Consider the following 22829-nt stretch of genomic DNA (forward strand, 5'->3'; position numbering starts at 1 on the left):
TTCATATTTCCAAATTTACTCATAAATTATTTGTTTTTTACTCAAAAAATGAGATGCCTACTCTCAGACAAATGAGGCCCCCGATTAATCAGATGCAAACAGAAATATAAAACCAGTCCTAATTGAAAGAGAACAAGTTGACAAAAAGATTGAATCCAAGATTGGGTGAAAATATGGTATAATGAGTGACTTATAAGCTATTTTTTATAGGCCGGTCATTTTTGACCGGGAACACCACAAGTGTGACTATGTGCCATATTTTTTACAAAACAAAAGTATCAAAACAAAATTCCTGGTGAAAATGTTAAGTTGACTAGTGTGATCAACAGTACCAATTTTCTTCAGATTTTATTTAATATTTCCAAAATTATTCAATTTTTTTTTAAAAATTACTCAAAAAATGAAATGCCTACTCTCAAATAAATGAGGCCTATGATTATTCAGATGCAAATCAAAATATAAAACCAGTCCTAATTGAAAGAGAACATGTTGACAAAAAGATTGAATCCAAGATTGGGTGAAAATATGGTATAATGAGTGATTTATAAGGTTTTTTTTATGGCCCGGTCATTTTTGACCGGGAACACCACAGGTGTTATAGGGTTTTGAACACCACATGAGGGTTAAACCTTTTTCATAGGCCATTCACACACAACGTTTTTGTTGAGGGGGGAAAAAAGTGTTTCAAGAGGTGTTTTTGAGGTTGAACGTTGATTAACTTGAGCACCACACTTTTAGAACACTGTTGTATGCGAGACTGCAAAAGATGCAAGACATAAAAAGATCTCCGTCTAGCATTTACATAGCAAAACACATTGGAATTCTGTACAAAGCTAACAGGAGAATTCACCTTTTCTTTAGCAGGTATTTCATTAAATTTAATGTTTAAAAACAAGGATTTTGGAGACAATGAACCATAAACCTCTCATCAAGTAGCAAATTTTAAAATACATTTTCCAATGATTTGCAAATGGCACTCCTCAAAGACATGACCCCACATTTTGGTTTGCACCTTCTAGTAAACTTCTATGTAACATCACATTTTATAAGATGCTCTGAATGTTAAAAAGAAGAAATGAAGACGGGAAGACAGCAGGTCTCCAATACTGCGATTTTTCCACATTTACACTAGAGCCCTCACACCAGAAATGTATATTAACAACTGTTATGTAAGAAACCTGTACATCAGTGAGGAAGACTTAAAAAACAAAAAAAAGCAAGAGAAATGATTCTTAAATTAAAAACAAACAAAAAAAGACATTAAATAACTGAAAGAAAAAAACAATGCGGAAATGTCAAGGTTCATTCATTTGGAGTGTAGTAGAAGGTGCAGATGTTAAAAGCTGATCTCTTGTTTTCTGCTGGTTGGTTGGTTAGTTAGTGTGTGTACATGTGTTATAGTGTGCTAAAACATTTTATTTAAATTACTATAGCTGATTATTTTTTATAAGTGAAGCATCAAATCTGGAGTGCTAATATATGACAGCACCTGTAGATACAGTTTTTTTCCTGTAGAGGTTTGTTTTTGGGACATACTGAGGATGTTCAGAGTTCAATGGCTCAATGCCTGCTGTCAGAGGCAAATGTGTTAGCAAACAGGCTGAATTCAGAGAAACAGAGAAACAGCCTAACAAACACATTAATGACAGATTTGGTATGTGCTAATAAAAGGCTACTGCAGGTTTATGTTGTGTGCTTCACCGCTGGTTTACTTCACTTAGAAAGGGAGTGTTCAAATAATGTGGCGCTGACCTGTGTGTGTGTGTGTGTGTGTGTAAACACTTCTGATTAGTTTGTTTTCTTATAGTCACATCATTACAAACGTAGCATTGACAAAGTTGGCACATTATATGGTCACCTGACTCACATTTCTCTTATTCTCAGGCTCATTCTTACACAAACATATGCACAAACACGCTCACAAGCGCAAGTGAAGACATGTTCCCTTCAACAGGACACAGGTCCATTATGAGATTCTTCGAACAGGACAGTCAGCACATCGGGGCTGAGCCTGAGCTGTCCCCTCAGACGTTCGGGTCCTCATCAGGCACACTGCAGAGGTCAAAGTGCAGAGTGATGACCGCCATCTCCGACGAGTCTCAGAAACATCACTTCCTCTAGGAGAGTCAGCTGTTAGCTTCTTAAGGCAGGGCTGTTGTTGCTGCTGCTTTTTTCAGTTTCTTTGAGTCCATCTTTCATCAGAGCGGAGAAAACCTGCAGGAGAAAGAAAGTGAGGAAGCCCTCTTTCATTCATTTTTATTTCTTTTTGTTGCAAGAAAATCACATTAAAAATGACATGGACACGGTCATTGCCCCTCATGAAGTTTTATTTAAAATGCCACTATTATGCTTTTTTAAAGGTTCCTAATTTAGTTTGGGAGGTCTCCTACAATAGGTTAACATGCACCCAAGGACAGAAAAACCCCTTTAATTTTCTCATAATATACATTGGAGCATCACCTTTTCTTTTCTATTGTCTGAAATGGTTAGATAAAGGAAACCACTTCTTTCCGAGTGCCTAGTCCCAGTCGGATTGGTCTAACGCTTACAGCGCTTGTCGGAAACAAAATGCCAATTGCTATATCTAATTTTTAGCTCCAGAGGCTTCCTCGGGGCTTTATACACAGTGTTGGCGTCGGTTTTAAAGTATCCATTCAAGCCCGAGTATTCATCCTTTGGAAGTTCATGCAAAGTGGATTTGATTTCACAGAGCAAAAAACACACAAAACAAACTCTTCCAGTCTCAGCTAAAACTACAGTGTTTGAGGGCAGGTCAAAGTAGACGTTGATCGCAGGCAGCCAATGAAGACCATAGGTTTGTAACATATTTGCATAATGTCAGCCTATGTAGGTTCATAAAGGAAATAAGGCTGGATTTACTGATGACTCATTTCAGGCAGTTCAGAATTGATTCTTTCTTTTAGGAGACAATAACTTTATTTGTCGTGCACTGATTTTTGAAACTTTGCGGACCTTTTACATTCACAAACAGCAATATTACACACTACGTGAAAGGACATATCCGAAAGAGCATAATAGGGGCACTTTAATTTAATTTTGCCCTAACAAAGTTAAAATAGAATACAGTGTAAACAAAGTGCACACGATGTGTGAGGAAAATCACAGTAAATATCACTTTTTACTTTTCAAATGTTCCAAAATTTGTGGAAATATTATTGAATTGTGCGTATTTAGGACACATAAAATGCTAGCTGTGAAATTAGACTTGTCAAGACAAAACAGTAGGCCATTTGATTCCAAAAAGGTTCAAAATGTAATTTCCAGCATTGCGTTTATTTCTCACCTGGTTCCACCGACGGTTGTTACTGATCATCTGTGTGTTTGCGATGCAGGAGAAGAGTGTGTGTGCAGGAGTGTTTTCAGGCAGCCGAGAAAGGAACTGTGCACTATGGATGAAATCCATCTGCAGTAGAACATCCTGGTACAGCCTCAGAATTCCCAGACCTGTCCGGAATAACGCCTCCTCTCCATCTCGGCAAAACACATCCCAAACGCGACATGCCACGTCCAGCGGTAATGACTTACTGTACAGAGTGAAGATCCTGAGAGCATGACAGAGATAAAAATGGTAAGAGAGAATTCTGCTTGCAGGAGTGGTGCAAAGTCAGATCAGTTTGTCTGGATTTTTGCAGATGGGAATCGTAAGGAATTTAAGAGATCCTAAGAGGTTCCATTGACAATTCTTTTAGCATTGGCCTTTAAATTGGCATTCAGGCCTTTAGATTAATGTTTTACAAAGGCAACATAAATGTAATGAAATGATGCCTTAATTACTCTACCGTTCAAAAGTTTGGGGTTGGAATTTTTACAAAGAAAAAAATATAGAATAAATACAGTAATTTTGTGAAATATTACAATTTCAAAATGACAATTGATTCCTGATGGCAAAGCAGCCATGTTTCATACCTTATAAATGTATTTACTCTCACTTGCAATCAATTTAATGTATCTTTGATGAATAAAAGTATACATTTCTTTCAATAAAAACAACATTTGAACGGTAGTGTAACAGTATTACACAATACAACAAAAAAAAAAAAAATTGTAACATATTTCAATCATGCATTTTTTAAATAAAATACTACAGACAAATCTCACAATGTGCCTACATGTTTAAGTGTAAGGTGTGCTAAAAAGAATCATTCGTTTAGGAAAAAGAGTCAATCGTTTAGGAATGAGACTGCACTGGTTGCGTTATTTGTTTCTGGTTCTTAGCTCCCAACCCTATTAAATAGACTTCTTTTGCATGAGGGAATATGAATGAATTGCCCCTCATATGAGAGAACATAAAAGCAGCCCTAAGGGGGCGATAAAGAGTTACTGCAGGAAAACATTACTCAATCTCTCTCTCCTCTCTGATTTCAAAACAAAGAAAAGAAACACAGAGAGGAACGAACAAGAACAGCAGGAAGAGAGATTTTAAGAGCAGATTTACCAGTCTATGAGGTAAAAGTCGGGCGTCAAGCTGTTGTTCTGAAAGTGCTGGAATAGTTTGGGAAGGTTCTCTTCAAAAAACACCTCAAACGCTGCAAAATACTTCAGCATCTTGGGAAGAAAACAAAGTATCAATTCAGTGCAAGGCCGACTCCAACTTAAACACAAGCATGATTAAAAGCACAGCGGTAAGTGTGTAAGATAAAAGGAATGTTCGTCAGCAGATAACGACTTTTGGGAGTTCTTGGCTCAGAGTTTCTACTCAAGAGTTTGTCTGGCAAATGAAATCTCTATAAATGGGTCAACAGATGGTCGGAATAAATGCTGATTGCAAACGCAGACACAACGCTCCCTCTATTTTAAGAGCAAATGTAGGTGCTGTAGCAGGTCTACCACAAATAAAGTTTGATGAAGAGAGAGTGCATGTATGTACCAGGTCATGGTCCACTCTGAAGAAGGCCATCTGGCATGGTTTGTTAAGGAGGTTGGCAAAGGCAATGAAGGCATCGGCTTCCTCCAAATTCAGAATGAGAACAGCAGCAATGAAAGACATCCCCTGAACCTGAAACATGCCACAAACACGTCAAGCTCTCCATGAAAGACATCCCTGAACTAGGATGGTTGAAATGACCTACTTACATAGCCTACATCAGGTCTATAACAGGTGTATGCCCCCAACAGACTGTGCAATATATCATGATATGGTCCACCCTGATGAAAAGAAAGGCACAAACAAGTCAAATTGGAAACAACAAAAAACAGACAAACCCCCCAAAAATAATGCCGAGCCTATACACATGTTCTTACCTTCTGGAAAATGTAGAGAGAGGGAAAAGTTCTGGAAATATCAAGCTTGATTAAATCCAGACTGGATTCTCTGTCTGCCAGCGACACGCCACAATCTAATCAATTAAAATCAGATGAAGTCATCAGTCAGACTAGGGCTGGTTGACAGTGCTCAAAATCAATATTTTTCAGCTATTGAACAAAATTCAATCTTTATGGATTTGCTCTGAAACGGCTTAAAGGATGTTATTTACCGCTTTAGACTAAATTCAAACGTAATGAACACATGTTTTTCCCCCAATCAGAGAAACTAAATAGCCACAGTGAGTGGATAAGTAATATTTAGCTACAAAACATCAATAAAAGCTATATTTAGCTACATGCACTACCGTTAAAAAGTTTTTTATGCTCACCATGCCTGCATTTATAGTATTTGATAAAAAAGGGTAATATTGTAAAATACAATTTAAAAGAACGGTTTTCTATTTTAATGTATTTGAACATTTAATTTTTTCCTTCAGTGTCATCCTTCAGAAATGATTATAATATGCTTATTTGGTGCTCAAGAAACATTTCATATTATTACCAATGTTGAAAACAGTTGTGCTGCTTAATATGTTTGGGGAAACCATTACACTTTTTTTCAGGATTCTTTGATGAATAAAAAGAACAGCATTTATTTGACATGGAAATCTTTTGTATCACTATAAATGTCCTTACTGTCACTTTTGATTAATTTAATGCATCCTTGATGATTAAACTGTTACTTTCTTTAAAAAAATTCTAACTTTTGAACCTTTTTAATGTTTATTTTTTATTAAAACATTTTAATACACGAAAATGCAGATGACGAAAATTTGAATTTTGAGTGATGATGCAAATGAATAATTGAATTAGAGTTTTGATTGGTTGACTATAGCACTGAAAAGTTTGAATCTCACCAATTCTTATGATCTCACCAATTCTATTTGTGCTACTAAAAATTAAATCAGAGATGCACATTAAATTATCTTTGTCTTATTGTTGTCATACTTGCAAACCATGAGACAAGAATGGATGCAAATCTTTTCGAATTACTTACTGGCCAAAAAAGGGATATCGAAATCTTCACGGTATTCACTTAGATTACAGAAAAATGATCATGAATATGTTGTTGTAAATATCCATTGTATCGTCCAGTCCCAAGTCACAGCAGTCATGTTATTATCTAGTTTATGATTTCATGTGATGCAAGAAATTGTTAATGGAACAATGACAATGTGAACAAAACACTCTTATTCACCTCAATCTGGCTCCACTTTGAAGTATAAGATTGTTTATTTATGTCATTCATTGATGTAGTTTAGTTTGTAGACAGGTTAGTGAAGGGTAAAAATAATCACTATCACAGTGTTTTAATATTCGGCAATGTTATTGATTTGACTGCACTGACACCATCGGATGAGAATTGAACTGAGCAGGATGATGACATCACTGTTTTCTGCAGAGCTGCTTTATAGACAAACTGAACTTATTCCATAATTGATGAGCTTTACACAGTTATTGAACCAAACTGAATCAACACTGAACTGATTTCAACTGAATAATGACTGTTTACTAGGGCTGTCACTTTACGTTCGAAAATCGATTGCACAATCGATCGGACCAACCAACACAAGTTTCGAAAACGAAAATAGGGAATCGATTTTAACGGCCTTTTTTTAATTTTTCTTTTTACCAAAAATGTGTTTTAGGTGGACAGATCAATACAGTATCAGAACATGTAGGATGCTGGAAAATAACAATGTCTTTTCTGTTAACCAAATTCGCTATTACTTCAATGCAAGTGAACAAGCGCGCCATTATTTGTTGCTTAGTGACGTGTGTGTGTGTGTTCACAGGGTATATGCAGGAATCTTAAAGTTAATTTTAATACCTTTTCAAGACTTTTTCAAGACCTTCTCAATATTTTTTAATACCTCACCGCCACTTCAAGCTGTAACCATTTACATCAGTGATACTTTTAACTTAACAGTTTTAGTTTGTGATAAAGACTATAGACCACTCTGATAAAAAATAAAAAAATCAAATAGGCTGGGAGAGTAAATCAAAGCAAAGTTTTCTTTTAATAAAAATGACTAAATTCACACACTTTTACGATGTTTTTGGGACTCAAACTGTTGGACAGCTAATTCAGAAAAAATACTTTCAAAATGTAAGACTTTATAAAGCCGTGATAAGACTTTTTAATACTTTTTAAGGGTCTTAATTTTCCTAAAATTGATTTATCACCTTTTAATACTTTTCAAGACCCCGCGGATACCCTGGTTCAAGTAAGCCCGAAATGCGCAGATTCTGTGAAATACGCTGTATTTAATATATCATGAGGACTCACGAGTTGCGTATTTGCGCTAAATCCGCGCAGATTTGTCTTACACGAACTTTCCTAGCAAAGTGAGTAAACACAGAAACACGCCAGATTGGCTAGTGATTTGACAGTGTTTCCCGCCACATTTTACCCGCGTTTGGCGGGTCGGAGGGTGTTAATTTCAATCCCTGAAGTTTGCACTCCTGTTTATCATTGTGCACGAAACTTCACGCCAATAAATCATCAGAAATATTGCGACTTGTGCGCGTCTCAACCGCCCTCTTTACGCTCGTCCTAATGCCTGTTAGGTGTCCGTGGATTTGCCTGTATTTGGTGTTGAAAATGGAAACGTCTTTAGACATGGAAAATCGATTTTACAATCGAATTTAATGAAAACTTAGTCTCAAAAATCGATCAGGATTTTTCCACAAAAGTGACAGCCCTACTGTTTACTAATGTCTTTTCAGAACTGCTTTACAGCCAAATTAAATTATGTTTGCATCATTGAATCATTATTTTCCTGTAAAGCTGCTTTGAAAAACTCTGTATTGTATAAAGCGCTATATAAATAAAGGTGACTTGACTTGATAGTGTCAACAAACACAGACCTTCATTTTCATTAACTGAACTCGTCTCATTGAAGCTCCGCCACTTCTCTTTGGCTCTGGACAGGAAGATCTCATACAGTTCTAAAACACACAAGCACAATTGATGTGACAAAAGCAGCAGCTGCTTCCTTTTCAACACAGCTCATCTGGACACAATCTGTGTTTGTTTGTGTCAGATTGATGTTACGCAGAGCCAGAGGGCCACAGATGATCAAGTCTAACCAAATGTGAGGAGTGCAGCAGTTGCCATAGTTACCTGGGGTGATGTTGAGCTCATTCCCGATGGCGAGGCTCCAAACTTTCCCGCGGACACTAGGCGGGACGCCCTGCCACCAGAGGTCACGTACACGGCGTGTGTTACGCCTTCGCCATGGCAATAGAGCACATCATTACAAGACATTAAAAGACATAAATAAATCCACATGCTGGACATTGATAAGCGACTTACATGCTTTCCCAATTCGGCAGGACTTCTGTGTTCCAGATCACCATGGCATTAGCAATGTTCTCCTCCTGTCGGTATCGGTCCTTCATTTGTCGTTTTTTCTTCTGTGCCTCTTTCATCTCTAAGTAAAAGAGAAAGTGTTAGTCTGCCTGAGAATAGGTAATGCAGCAACAATTTGTGTTTGTGTGAGAGGGGCAGCTGTGTGAGTGTGTGAAGTGCTAAAGTGTACATGGCCAACAGTCAAACGTCATTACCACTGCAAACACACTCCAATGAGCGTCTGCACAAAGACACACACGTCACTCACCCCTTCTCTTGGCCCCTGCAACCATCTCACTGTATTCCTGCCGGTGTCTCTGAGATTCCTCTTCAGATTTAGCTGGCAGGTTTCTAAAAAATACAAGTAGTCCTTGAAGCTGCATAGACACAACCCCCCTGTCACATGATCCTTCAGAAATCATTCTAATACAGTGCCTTGCGAAGGTATTCGGCCCCCTTGAACTTTTTGACCTTTTGCCACATTTCAGGCTTCAAACATAAAGATATAAAACTGTAATTTTTGTGAAGAATCAACAACAAGTGGGACACAATCATGAAGTGGAACGAAATTTATTGGATATTTCAAACTTTTTTAACAAATAAAAAACTGAAAAATTGGGCGTGCAAAATTATTCAGCCCCCTTAAGTTAATACTTTGTAGCGCCACCTTTTGCTGCGATTACAGCTGTAAGTCGCTTGGGGTATGTCTCTATCAGTTTTGCACATAGAGAGACTGAAATTTTAGCCCATTCCTCCTTGCAAAACAGCTCGAGCTCAGTGAGGTTGGATGGAGAGCGTTTCTGAACAGCAGTTTTCAGTTCTTTCCACAGATTCTCGATTGGATTCAGGTCTGGACTTTGACTTGCCCATTCTAACACCTGGATATGTTTATTTGTGAACCATTCCATTGTAGATTTTGGTTTATGTTTTGGATGATTGTCTTGTTGGAAGACAAATCTCCGCCCCAGTCTCAGGTCTTTTGCAGACTCCATCAGGTTTTCTTCCAGAATGGTCCTGTATTTGGCTCCATCCATCTTCCAATCAATTTTAACCATCTTCCTTGTCCCTGCTGAAGAAAAGCAGGCCCAAACCATGATGCTGCCACCACCATGTTTGACAGTGGGGATGGTGTGTTCAGGGTGATGAGCTGTGTTGCTTTTACGCCAAACATAACGTTTTGCATTGTTGCCAAAAAGTTCGATTTTGGTTTCATCTGACCAGAGCACCTTCTTCCACATGTTTGGTGTGTCTCCCAGGTGGCTTGTGTCAAACTTTAAACGACACTTTTTATGGATATCTTTAAGAAATGGCTTTCTTCTTGCCACTCTTCCATAAAGGCCAGATTTGTGCAGTATACAACTGATTGTTGTCCTATGGACAGAGTCTCCCACCTCAGCTGTAGATCTCTGCAGTTCATCCAGAGTGATCATGGGCCTCTTGGCTGCATCTCTGATCAGTCTTCTCCTTGTATGAGCTGAAAGTTTAGAGGGACGGCCGGGTCTTGGTAGATTTGGAGTGGTCTGATACTCCTCCCATTTCAACATTATCGCTTGCACAGTGCTCCTTTGGATGTTAATCTTGGGAAATCTTTCTGTATCCAAATCCGGCTTTAAACTTCTCCACAACAGTATCTCTGACCTGCCTGGTGTGTTCCTTGTTCTTCATGATGCTGTCTGTGCTTTAAACGGACCTCTGAGACTATCACAGAGCAGGTGCATTTATACGGAGACTTGATTACACACAGGTGGATTCTAATATTATCTATTTATTCTATTTATTTGACGGTAGTTATCAGTCAAATTAATTTTTACTTTGTTTATATAGTTTTTCTTTTTTACCCAACAAACATAAGGGTACTACAAACAAAAAAATCAAGAGCAAATTCAAATACAAAAATAAGATGGTTCTAAATAATCACCCTTTATTAAATGTATGAACACAGACACAGCACTTTAAACGGGTCGCACACCGGACGAGAAGCGCAGCGCCACGTCTTTAAAATTCGAACACATTTTCTCTTCGAGTGTACACACACCGGCGGTGCCATTCGGCATGTCTGTCCGTGGCACCCAGCAACGGCTCTTGTTCAAAATCCTGCCGCGACACAGAGCGCCATTTACATAGTTTTATATTAAATTTACATTATATTTGTCTCAAATCATCGTAAATGACTTCACCCTGTGCTGCAATGTACATTTAGTTTTACATTAATTTACAGAAATCAGCTGCTTAAATGAAAATTGCTAATGTTATCGGATTTTCAGGTGATATTCTCAATTCATTCAGTTAATGGATGCTCTGAGGTAAAGTGTTCAGATCACAGACTAGGCACGCGAGCCGTCTTGCCTATGTCTGCATGCTGCTCCAACGCGTTTTACATTAATTCAAAATTAAGGATATTTTTTTTGGCTTCAATATCTCGTGGAAAAGAGTTTTTCCCATAGCGTAAGATATTACGCAGTACAAGAGAACCTCTCGTAAGAGAACTGAGAAAGTGCGCGTCCGGTGTGCGATACCTCGAGTTGTCCTACACGCAACGCGGCGCTGCAGAATGTGTAGCCACCAACCGTGTCCATCACCCTGCGGATTACGCTATTTTACAGAGAATACATTGTGATTATTTTACTAGTCATGGAATGGGAAACGTGACATTAACCTGTTAACAGGGGGTTTTCTTTTGAGCCGAAGAACTCCCATACAGGCGAGCTTACTTTTTTCAGGTGTGGACAGAGTGTTTCACTCTCTCGCTCAGACGACATTCTTCTCAGAGTAGCTGCGCGGCCCAGGCTGCGTCTTCTTTGATAGGTGTCAGCGGGTGCAATAGGCTTTATGCCGAGCGTCACGTGACCAAACCGGAAAACAGGTCTCATTGCATCCGCTTGTCAGAGAAAGTGTTAACGGCCTTAAGAACTAACTACGATATCTATGGATTTTTAAGGTAATCAGCTAACCTACTAAGTTCACTTTGTTATTGGTGTTTTATGCTATTTAATTATATCTAAACGTTAGTGTGAAGAAGAAAAATTTAAAAACTTTTAAATATCAATCTGCACATGCGAGGGACATTGGTTATGCTCATTTTTGCTTGCTCCTTTTAAGTTATCTTGAGTAAAACCGCAAAAAATGTCATGAAGCACATACAAAAGACCTGAATCGGAAGCGATGTGAGCTGTTTTCCGGCTTGGTCACGTGACGCTCGGCATAAAGCCTATACAGCCACCTGAGAGCTCAACCAGGTACTCGCGCTGGAGTATTTACGTGTCATGTTATCATAACAGTCCTATTCATTTTAAACATCGTGGTTTTCGCCAATACCGGTTTCACGAGTTCAAACTTACATACAATTAAAGGGAATAAAGTATAATGCGTATTTGGCGTGCTGTCCGGGGGGAGGGCTCCGAGCTCGGAATTCGGCCCGAACCCAGAGTACTCCCCCCCCGTATGTAAAGTGGTTTAGGACTAGAAGAGTGGAGAAGGGGTGGTGGAGGGACGCTGCTAAACTGTCAGAGAAATGAGGTGAGACTGCTGAGTCTATATGTACACGTTTTAATCATGATTGCTGAGTGCTCTCCACCCGTGTTAATTATCTGAACGTGCTTCTCCTGAACTTTGTTAATAAAACATCATATATTGCCACACTCTAAATTAACACGATGTCGATATTTCATGCTTTGAATATCACGATCATCGTCAACACCGGTATATTGTGACACCCCTTGTTGATTCTTCACAAAAAAATACAGTTTTTTATCTTTATGTTTGAAGCCTGAAATGTGGCAAAAGGTCGAAAAGTTCAAGGGGGCTGAATACTTTCGCAAGGCACTGTATGCTGATTTGGTGCTCAAGTAAAATGTATTATTATTAATGTTAAAGACAGTTGTGCTGCTTAATATTTTTGTGGAAACCAATATGATACATTTTTTCAAGATTCTTTGATAAATAGAAAGTTCAAAATATTTTTTTTGAAACAATGTAAAAGTTTTTTGTTCAATTTACGGCATCCTTGCTGACCACAAACTTTTGTGTGTATACCAGTATATATATATATATATATATATATATATATATATACACTCACCGGCCACTTTATTAGGTACACCTGTCCAACTGCTCGTTAACACTTAATTTCTAAGCAGCCAATCACATGGCGGCAACTCAGTGCATTTAGGCATGTAGACATGGTCAAGACAATCTCCTGCAGTTCAAACCGAGCATCAGTATGGGGAAGAAAGTTGATTTGAGTGACTTTGAACGTGGCATGATTGTTGGTGCCAGAAGGGCTGGTCTGAGTATTTCAGAAACTGCTAATCTACTGGGATTTTCACGCACAACCATCTCTAGGGTTTACAGAGAATGGTCCGAAAAAGAAAAAACATCCAGTGAGCGGCAGTTCTGTGGGCGGAAATGCCTTGTTGATGCCAGAGGTCAGAGGAGAATGGCCAGACTGGTTCGAGCTGATAGAAGGGCAACAGTGACTGAAATAACCACTCGTTACAACCGAGGTATGCAGCAAAGCATTTGTGAAGCCACAACACGCACAACCTTGAGGCGGATGGGCTACAACAGCAGAAGACCCCACCGGGTACCACTCATCTCCACTACAAATAGGAAAAAGAGGCTACAATTTGCAAGAGCTCACCAAAATTGAACAGTTGAAGACTGGAAAAATGTTGCCTGGTCTGATGAGTCTCGATTTCTGTTGAGACATTCAGATGTTAGAGTCAGAATTTGGCGTAAACAGAATGAGAACATGGAACCATCATGCCTTGTTACCACTGTGCAGGCTGGTGGTGGTGGTGAAATGGTGTGGGGGATGTTTTCCTGGCACACTTTAGGCCCCTTAGTGCCAATTGGGCATCGTTTAAATGCCACGGCCTACCTGAGCATTGTTTCTGACCATGTCCATCCCTTTATGGCCACCATGTACCCATCCTCTGATGGCTACTTCCACCATGTCACAAAGCTCTAATCATTTCAAATTGGTTTCTTGAACATGACAATGAGTTCACTGTACTAAAATGGCCTCCACAGTCACCAGATCTCAACCCAATAGAGCATCTTTGGGATGTGGTGGAACGGGAGATTCGCATCATGGATGTGCAGCCGACAAATCTGCGGCAACTGTGTGATGCCATCATGTCAATATGGACCAAACTCCCTGAGGAATGCTTCCAGCACCTTGTTGAATCTATGCCACGAAGAATTGAGGCAGTTCTGAAGGCAAAAGGGGGTCCAACCGGTTACTAGCATGGGGTACCTAATAAAGTGGCCGGTGAGTATATATATATATATATATATATATATATATATATATATATATATATATATATATACATATACATATACATACAGTATCTCACGAAAGTGAGTACACCTCTCACATTTCAGCAAACATTTTAGTATATCTTCTCAAAGGACAATACTACAGAAATGTAACTTGGATATATTTTATAGTTGTCAATGTGCTGCTTGTATAGCAGTATATACTGTATTTACTGTCCTCTGAAAATAACTCAACATACAATCATTATTGTCGAAATAGCTGGCAACAAAAGTGAGTACACCCTAAGTGGTAATAGCTGTACGTCGTTTAACCATGCAAAGCCACTGTCCCATTCATAATTTTCATGTTTTTGTCTGCTTGACAGGACCATACAAATATGTCTGTCTTGTATTAGAGCAGTTAAAATTTGTGCTTTGCGTACAATTCATACTTTGCACGTGACATCACAAGTACTGGCTGGTGGGCAAGAACGTCGTTCTCTAGCAACGAAACTGTTCGTTCAAGCTGTAGGAATATGTACCTAACATAGAAAAAAGGTTTTAGGTAGATAAAGTCTATCATTCACAAGCACAGTAGCCTACCACGGATATTTTTTAAAGCTATATATTTCTTTCCTTTTTTAATTAGGCTACCATATATGTTTACTAGGGGTGTAACGATATTCGAACCGAACCGAAAAACCGCGATACAGAACACACGATTCGAATCGCGATACTCTCATTGCGTACCGAACACGCCCCTCCGCGCCCCCCTGCTACCCCGGCCCCGCCCAGCCCGGCTCAATGGACCTCATGTCTTGTGTACAGTACACAACGAATTCAGTTTTGTAGCTAACCACCATTAACACCAAATAACAAGCTCCGTGTTTTGTTACTTTCGATAATAAGCAAGGTGTAATCTTTCAAATTTGTCTATTTGATACGAAATTCAAACAATAAATGGCGTTTTGGCGCTCTTTGATGTGGCGTGACAGATCGCTCTATGCCTACTAAGCTCCTCATTTCAAACGGCAACGCGGCGCGCGGGTAAACGCGATCATCTCTTCCTCAGTTACGGAATGGACACCTGAAGGTATGTTGAAAGATGCAGTATACTTACTGAAAGGCATCATAACTCGTGTAATCGCTCAATCAGTGTTTCAGCAGCGGAAAGACGTCAATAAAACAGCATAGCTTGTCACTAGCATTATATTTACCTCAACAGGCAAGTGATTCAGTGTCCACAACTTCCTATAAATGGTTCCTATAAATGAACTCTTGCACTAAATAAATGCACCATGTTAGCCTTTTTTACTTTTTTTTATTTTACTTAACCTGTTAATGATATCTTGATTATTTAATGTATGTTTAAAATATCTTTCATGAAAATGACAACTGTGTAAAGTATTATATTTCAATAACAAATTAGAGTAAAACACAAGTTAATGCAAAAACTGCCTTATGTTCAGTTTACATGTTTTCATACAATGTGTTGTGTGTTGATTATTATATCTAAAAAATAAATAGCATCTGAATTTAGGTTAAAAGTCTAGGCTACAACCTTTAATGTTATAGTAATGTGCGGCTCCCTATATAGTTTACAGATTTAGCAGATTTTTTTTTTAATCCTTGTGAAACGTTTAATTGTAATTGAATTAATTTAAAGACAAAGACAATTTTTTCATTAAACCACTGTTTAAAAAAGAAAAGGAAAAAAAAGAAGCAATTTTAGCTTTCTAAACCGAACCGAATCGAACCGAACCGAGACGTCAAAACCGTGGGAAAACCGAACCGTCAATTTTGTGTATCGTTACACCCCTAATGTTTACATGTGGCATCACGTGGGTAGACAAATCAGACGAACTGCAAGTTATGCGTCCAGCTGGGTTCACTTCAGGGACAGTCATAAATTTTCCTGTCATAGAGACAGGTGACGTGCATTTAGACCATGATTTAGACTGATGATTCGCTGATGTTATGTTTCATGTCAATCGTGTAATCTTAACATAAACGTGCTTACACGTTCGCCAGTAGGTGGCGAGAACGCGTTCATCTGTACGCGATTTGATTTGATATGATATGAGAAGATGAATACATGGGGAATGAATGACACGTTACTGTTGTACTGCGTCTACTTATTACTTACTTAGTTACTTTGCATGCATACTATCGTACACTTATTACTATACTACATTACAGCCTAACAGATTGCTAACAGGATTATACGCATTTCGCTGCCCCAGCTGCTCTTGTGTGTTGTCTGATGCTATGTGGAGTGGATAAGCAGGTAGGCTACAATGTTTGACATCCTGCTAGCCATATATGATACAGTTGGCATAAGTTTTTATTTTTTACTACTTATCAAGCTGTCATTCACCGGCAGGCAGGGTGTACATATTCAGATTAAGACTTCATCACACGATGGAACAGATGTCACTTTGTGTATCTGCAAACATTAGCAATCGGACCTTTGCTTTGATTATGAAGATATTTCTGTTTTTCACCTCCCATACGACAGCGTTGTTAACCCATCCACTCTTGAAAAAAAGATAGCTATCTGTACTTTTGTAGGCTTTCATTTTTTGTGCGGTGTAAGGTGACGGATTCTCTATAAGATATAATTAAATATCTCCAAACTCCAAGTCTGGTAGAGACTTTGCCAGCTTCAAAGCAATGAAAACATCAGCGGGTGCTGTGTATGGATCACACGTTCCGAGTATATTAATCTTTTCTTGATATCACCGAATTTTAACATTCGGTGACATATGGTCTAAATAGTTCATTGATTGTAGTATTGGAAATTTGCAAGGCTGCAATTCCCCTGGCTGCCAGGTATCCATGGTAGTCACGTGACTGCAAAGAGTGAATTCTCTCATACTGACCACTGGATGTTCAACATGGCACCTCATGGCAAAGAACTCTCTAAGGATTTGAGAATTAGAATTGCTGCTCTCCACAAAGTTGAGCTAGGCTAAAAGAAGATTGGTAACACCCTGAAACTGAGTTACAGTACAGGCCAGGGTCATACAGAGGTTTTCCAAGACGGGTTTCACTCGGAACAGGCCTCGCAAGGGTCAATCAAAGAGGTTGAGTCCTCGTACTGTGCGTCAGGTGCAGAAGCTGGCTTCAAAAAACAGACAAATGATCATGCCAGCATTGCTTTAGAGGTTGCAGAAGCGGAAGGTCAGCTTGTTAGAGCTCAGACCATACGCCGTACACTGCAGCAAGTCAGTTTGCAGTTTGCATGGCCGTCATCCCAGAAGGAAGCCTCTTCTGAAGCTGGCTCACAAGAAAGTTTGGCCCGCAAACAGTTTGCTGAAAGCAACCTGTCCAAGAGCATGAATTACTGGAACCATGTCCTGTGGCCTGATGAGACTAAGATAAACTTGTGTGGCTCAGATGGTGTCCAGCATGTGTGGCGACGCCCTGGTAAGGAGTACCAAGAAAATTGTCTTGCCTACAGTCAAGCATGGTGGTGGTAGCATCATGGTCTGGGTCTGCATGAGTGCTGCTGGTGCTGGGGAGCTGCGCTTCATTGAGGGAAACATGTATTCCAACATGTACTGTGACATTCTGAAGCAGAACGCGATGCCCTCCCTTCAGAAACTGGGCTGAACGGCATGATAACGACCCCAAACACACCGCCAAGATGACAACTGCCTTGCTGAGGAAGCTGAAGGTGATGGAGTGGCCAAGTATGTCTCCAGACTTGAAACCTATTGAGCACCTGTGGAGCGTCCTCAAGCGGAAGGTGAAGCGCCATGTGTCTAACAGCCAGCAGCTCCATGATGTCATTATGGAGTGGAAGAGGATCCCAGCAACAACCTGTGCAGCTCTGGTGAACTCCATGCCCAGGAGGATTAAGGCAGTGCTAGATTACAATGGTGCTCACACAAAATATTGACACTTTGGACACAGTTTTGACATGTTCACTAAGGGTGTAGTCACTTTTGTTGCCAGCTATTTCGACAATAATGGCTGTATGTCGAGTTATTTTCAGAGAACAGTAAATATATACTGCTATATTATACACTCACCGGCCACTTTATTAGGTACCCCATGCTAGTAACGGGTTGGACCCCCTTTTGCCTTCAGAACTGCCTCAATTCTTCGTGGCATAGATTCAACAAGGTGCTGGAAGCATTCCTCAGGGAGTTTGGTCCATATTGACATGATGGCATCACACAGTTGCCGCAGATTTGTCGGCTGCACATCCATGATGCGAATCTCCCGTTCCACCACATCCCAAAGATGCTCTATTGGGTTGAGATCTGGTGACTGTGGAGGCCATTTTAGTACAGTGAACTCATTGTCATGTTCAAGAAACCAATTTGAAATGATTAGAGCTTTGTGACATGGTGGAAGTAGCCATCAGAGGATGGGTACATGGTGGCCATAAAGGGATGGACATGGTCAGAAACAATGCTCAGGTAGGCCGTGGCATTTAAACGATGCCCAATTGGCACTAAGGGGCCTAAAGTGTGCCAGGAAAACATCCCCCACACCATTACACCACCACCACCAGCCTGCACAGTGGTAACAAGGCATGATGGTTCCATGTTCTCATTACGCCAAATTCTGACTCTAACATCTGAATGTCTCAACAGAAATCGAGACTCATCAGACCAGGCAACATTTTTCCAGTCTTCAACTGTTCAATTTTGGTGAGCTCTTGCAAATTGTAGCCTCTTTTTCCTATTTGTAGTGGAGATGAGTGGTACCCGGTGGAGTCTTCTGCTGTTGTAGCCCATCCGCCTCAAGGTTGTGCGTGTTGTGGCTTCACAAATGCTTTGCTGCATACCTCGGTTGTAACGAGTGGTTATTTCAGTCACTGTTGCCCTTCTATCAGCTCGAACCAGTCTGGCCATTCTCCTCTGACCTCTGGCATCAACAAGGCATTTCCGCCCACAGAACTGCCGCTCACTGGATGTTTTTTCTTTTTCGGACCATTCTCTGTAAACCCTAGAGATGGTTGTGCGTGAAAATCCCAGTAGATTAGCAGTTTCTGAAATACTCAGACCAGCCCTTCTGGCACCAACAATCATGCCACGTTCAAAGTCACTCAAATCAACTTTCTTCCCCATACTGATGCTCGGTTTGAACTGCAGGAGATTGTCTTGACCATGTCTACATGCCTAAATGCACTGAGTTGCCGCCATGTGATTGGCTGCTTAGAAATTAAGTGTTAACTAGCAGTTGGACAGGTGTACCTAATAAAGTGGCCGGTGAGTGTATATATATATACTATATATATATAAAAGTTTCATTTCTATAGTATTGTCCCTTGAGAAGATATACTATTTCCTATTGTTAAAGCTGTGCAAAGTGTGTAATTTCTATGCCACTACCATCACAAAGTGGAATTTAAAAATTATGATTTGTAAAAATGAGTTTTTGCGAACACCTCCTGTATGCCATTGGGTAGGACAAGTGTTGCTGTTATATATGGATTTTTTTTTTTTTTTTTTAACCCCACACGCTTCAGCACCAACATAATTACCACACGCTTCAGCACCAACATAATTACAAAACCAGATCTGCTGCATGAAGCTAAAAACAGGAGACAAGGGACAATCTCTGCTTTAAACATAAAAACTGACCATCTGTTATAAATAGTTTGAAAATATTTCAGAGAGGATGTATTCATGTTTTCACTGGTATAACTCCCAATATGTCAGTTGTTTGGGGGTTTTAAATTTAGGCCAAATCCTCAAGTCAAAGGAATGATTTAAAGACCAAAACAGACATGGTTTATGAAGGAAAGTGTATGGTCGCTCAGAGGACTGAATTCACTCTATGGAGGAAGTTCTTTGTACATTTTGTTTTTGGACAGTACCTTACACATTGAGAAGGACACATTTTCTCAATATTCAGAATAGTGATGAGCACTTTTCAAAACATAATTATAAAAATATTACATTCGGTTCCCCCAATCCTGAATATGTGGTTACATCTTTGCTTCAGAGAATTATTTCCTCTCATTGAGTATGTTATCTGGAATGCAAAATAACAACATTCCAACTAATTTCAGTTCACAAGCTCCACCCAGATGAAACAATTTTTACTCAGGTGTGAAATCTGCCTAGTTATGGCTATAGTGTTAGAGTCTCACACTAATTAAATATATAGAAAGTACTGAAGGAAGGTTCAGTACCAATTTTATTTGGATCCTCCTCCGAATCACAGCCTGTAAGTATTATTAATAATTGTTGCTTTTATGCGTTTTGTAGCATGCTCAATAAGTATTTGTGTGTGTTGTGTAAGTTACGCTCAGCTTCTAGGTCTCCAATGTCAATTTGTTTTTTAAATATGTGAAATGTATGTCGTTGTTATTGGAGTTGTCAAAGAATAGAGCAATACCTTGTAGTACTGCAGTGCTTTATCAATATGTTTATGCGTTGGGCTAACGCAAACAATAACTGATTGGGTCATCTGACCAATCACCGCAGATTAGCGTCACGCAAACGAGGGGTTTGGAAAAATTAGTCGTTGAACGAATCATTTGGGAGTCGGTGAGCAAATGTAAATGCAAATGTAAAAATAAATGCATATTATAAGACAACAAAAGTGTTTTTGTTGTCATTGCATGCATGTAAAACTGTTGTTGGGGACTCCCAAAACAATATTAGGAACATTTTAAATGCCATAATAGGTGCCCTTTAAATGGAAGCTTGAAGTACTTGAAGTACTGCATTATGGGAATGTAGTATATGTTTCAAACTTACGCAGGTCTGTCTTCCAAAATGAGAGCAGTGGTGGACAAAGGCTCAAACTCCAGATTCTTGCGTCTCATTGGCTGAGGGTGAGAGGGTGGTCCTGTGGTGGGTCCCGCCCTGGACTCATACTCCTTTTTTTTAAAAAGGAAAGAAGAGCAGTCATTAGATTACAGCAGATCTGTGTCTACAATTTCTCAGCTGCCACATGTATCCGGAGGAGACGTGAAGGGGAGAAGAATTCTGTCATGAGATTCCCACATGCTATGAGTAAAGGGCCCAGAGGCAATGGCCTTAATGTTAAAACCATATTATAACTGAAACATTTATGAGTCAGTGAGTGACACAGTTTTCTGACTCAAACATAAATAGGCAACAGCTGACCAGCATGACTCTGATACAAGGTCAGCCCGAGAAATAACACGTTTACATGCACAGTTATTATCGAGTTGCCGTAGGTTTTGTCAAAGTCAAGCTACTGTCCGAGTATACATGACAACACAATTGAATATTTGAGGTATTAAATACACAGAGGCCAATTGTAGTTCGATTAACTTATATAAATGCTGGAATGAAGCCATGTGTGAAATATTACTAGCTTTATCTGGCCATGGTGGTGGAATGTAGGAAGACATTTCATGACCTTGATTTTAAAGGGGTCATATAATGGTACATGCACTTTTACAAGTTGATTGTACTGAAATGTGTGTTGGCAGTGCCTGTACACAACCATCATAAAATGATAAAAATCCATCCAGTCTTTTTGTTTTAATCTCCTTATATGTTTTCCCCTGTCTCAAATCAAGCCGTTCGAGCCTGTGACGTCACACGGTCGGACGCCCCTCCCACTTTTGTTGAATGACAGCACCGTTTCAACACAGACCCGCCCTCGCTCGTGAGAGCTGTCAATCATAGTCTGCGCGGACCGGCGCGGTTATTGTTGATATGCTGGAGCACTGTCTATGAGCAGAATGGCGTCTAAGCGATTGTGGTGTTCTGTTCTTGGGTGTAATAACGAACACAGCAGTCATTTTAATGTTCCTAAATCCGAACCGCTGAAGACGCAGTGGCTGAGTTTTTTTTCCGAAGGGAATATTCCCCACGAGCAACGTCAATGCTTTCATGTTTGCGCGAATCATTTATCACTAGACTGCTTTATAAACGAGGGTCAGTATAAAGCTGGTTTTGCTAAGCAGCTGAAAAAGGATCGGTACCAGCTATTCGTGTTCCTGCTGAAGCTGAACCTCTAGAACAACTGAAGTGCGTTACTAAAAAGTAACGTTTTACTAAACTTTATATTAATATTTATATGAATCTTTGCAAATCGCTAGCTGCACGCTTCACAATGAATGAATTGTGAGGTTTCTCACACTACCCTAAGGTTTACACTTAGGGTACATTACGGCATGTTTTCTATGTACGATGTTCTCAATATAATTCATAATCCCACGTTTATACTGAACAATAGGGCTGCAACAAACGATTATTTTGATAATCGATTAATCTAACGATTATTAGAACGATTAATCGACTAATCGTCTATTATTTCGCAGACTAATCAGTAAGTTTGGAACGATTATTCAGCTTTTCCAATTAGTTAAAACATTGAGTTATACATATTCTAACTATAATATAAAAAAAGAAAATCACTTCAGCTTTTGAAATAGTTGTTTTAATGAATTTTGAGCCAACTAAACAGGTCATTCTCTTTAAGTTTTCAGATTTCGGTCCAACTCAAATCACACACAAATGCTCTCTAAGCATTGTTTAATAGGCCCACTGCTTTTCTTAGAACTGAAACAGAAAAAGGGACATTTACTTCAGGACACAAAGAATGGTAAAATATTAATCTGCAAACAATTATTATAATTATAAAATTACAATCTTTTTTTACATGACAATTGAGCTGACAGAGACGTTCTCATTCACCTTTTAATTTATAGTATGATAAAGTAACTGCCATGATATTCTTCCTATATCATAGGAAGGATATAACATCTCGTTTTGTAAGTCTTCATGATTATTGAACCAAATACAGGCAAGTGATAAGACTATAATAATACCTAATATACTAATAGTGTTAAAATAATAAAAACAGCCCTGACTCCTAAGCTCGATCAAGCTTTATTCTATACAAAATAAGTCATCACATTACTGTAATTATATTACTATTG

The 22829-nt window shown here is 39.2% G+C and overlaps 1 protein-coding gene across 1 annotated transcript in view; it reads right to left on the bottom strand.

Moving 5' to 3' along the window:
* Window positions 1-851: 851 nt before the first annotated feature.
* Window positions 852-22829, bottom strand: part of tbc1d12a (TBC1 domain family, member 12a) — a 28242-nt gene continuing 6264 nt past the window's right edge. Inside the window, exons 3-13 of the mRNA XM_056264269.1 lie at window positions 20668-20789; window positions 8949-9031; window positions 8645-8762; window positions 8453-8559; window positions 8197-8277; window positions 5263-5357; window positions 5095-5166; window positions 4889-5017; window positions 4457-4566; window positions 3305-3563; window positions 852-2214 (exon numbers count right to left, since the gene is read on the bottom strand). Of these exons, the coding sequence (XP_056120244.1) occupies window positions 2134-2214; window positions 3305-3563; window positions 4457-4566; window positions 4889-5017; window positions 5095-5166; window positions 5263-5357; window positions 8197-8277; window positions 8453-8559; window positions 8645-8762; window positions 8949-9031; window positions 20668-20789 (1257 nt within the window). The 3' untranslated portion in view covers window positions 852-2133. The remainder of the gene's footprint in view (window positions 2215-3304; window positions 3564-4456; window positions 4567-4888; window positions 5018-5094; window positions 5167-5262; window positions 5358-8196; window positions 8278-8452; window positions 8560-8644; window positions 8763-8948; window positions 9032-20667; window positions 20790-22829) is intronic.

Source organism: Rhinichthys klamathensis, unplaced genomic scaffold, assembly GCF_029890125.1.
Source record: "Rhinichthys klamathensis goyatoka isolate OS25496 unplaced genomic scaffold, OSU_Roscu_1.1 h1tg000220l_1, whole genome shotgun sequence".
NCBI classification, from domain to species: Eukaryota; Metazoa; Chordata; class Actinopteri; order Cypriniformes; family Leuciscidae; genus Rhinichthys; species Rhinichthys klamathensis.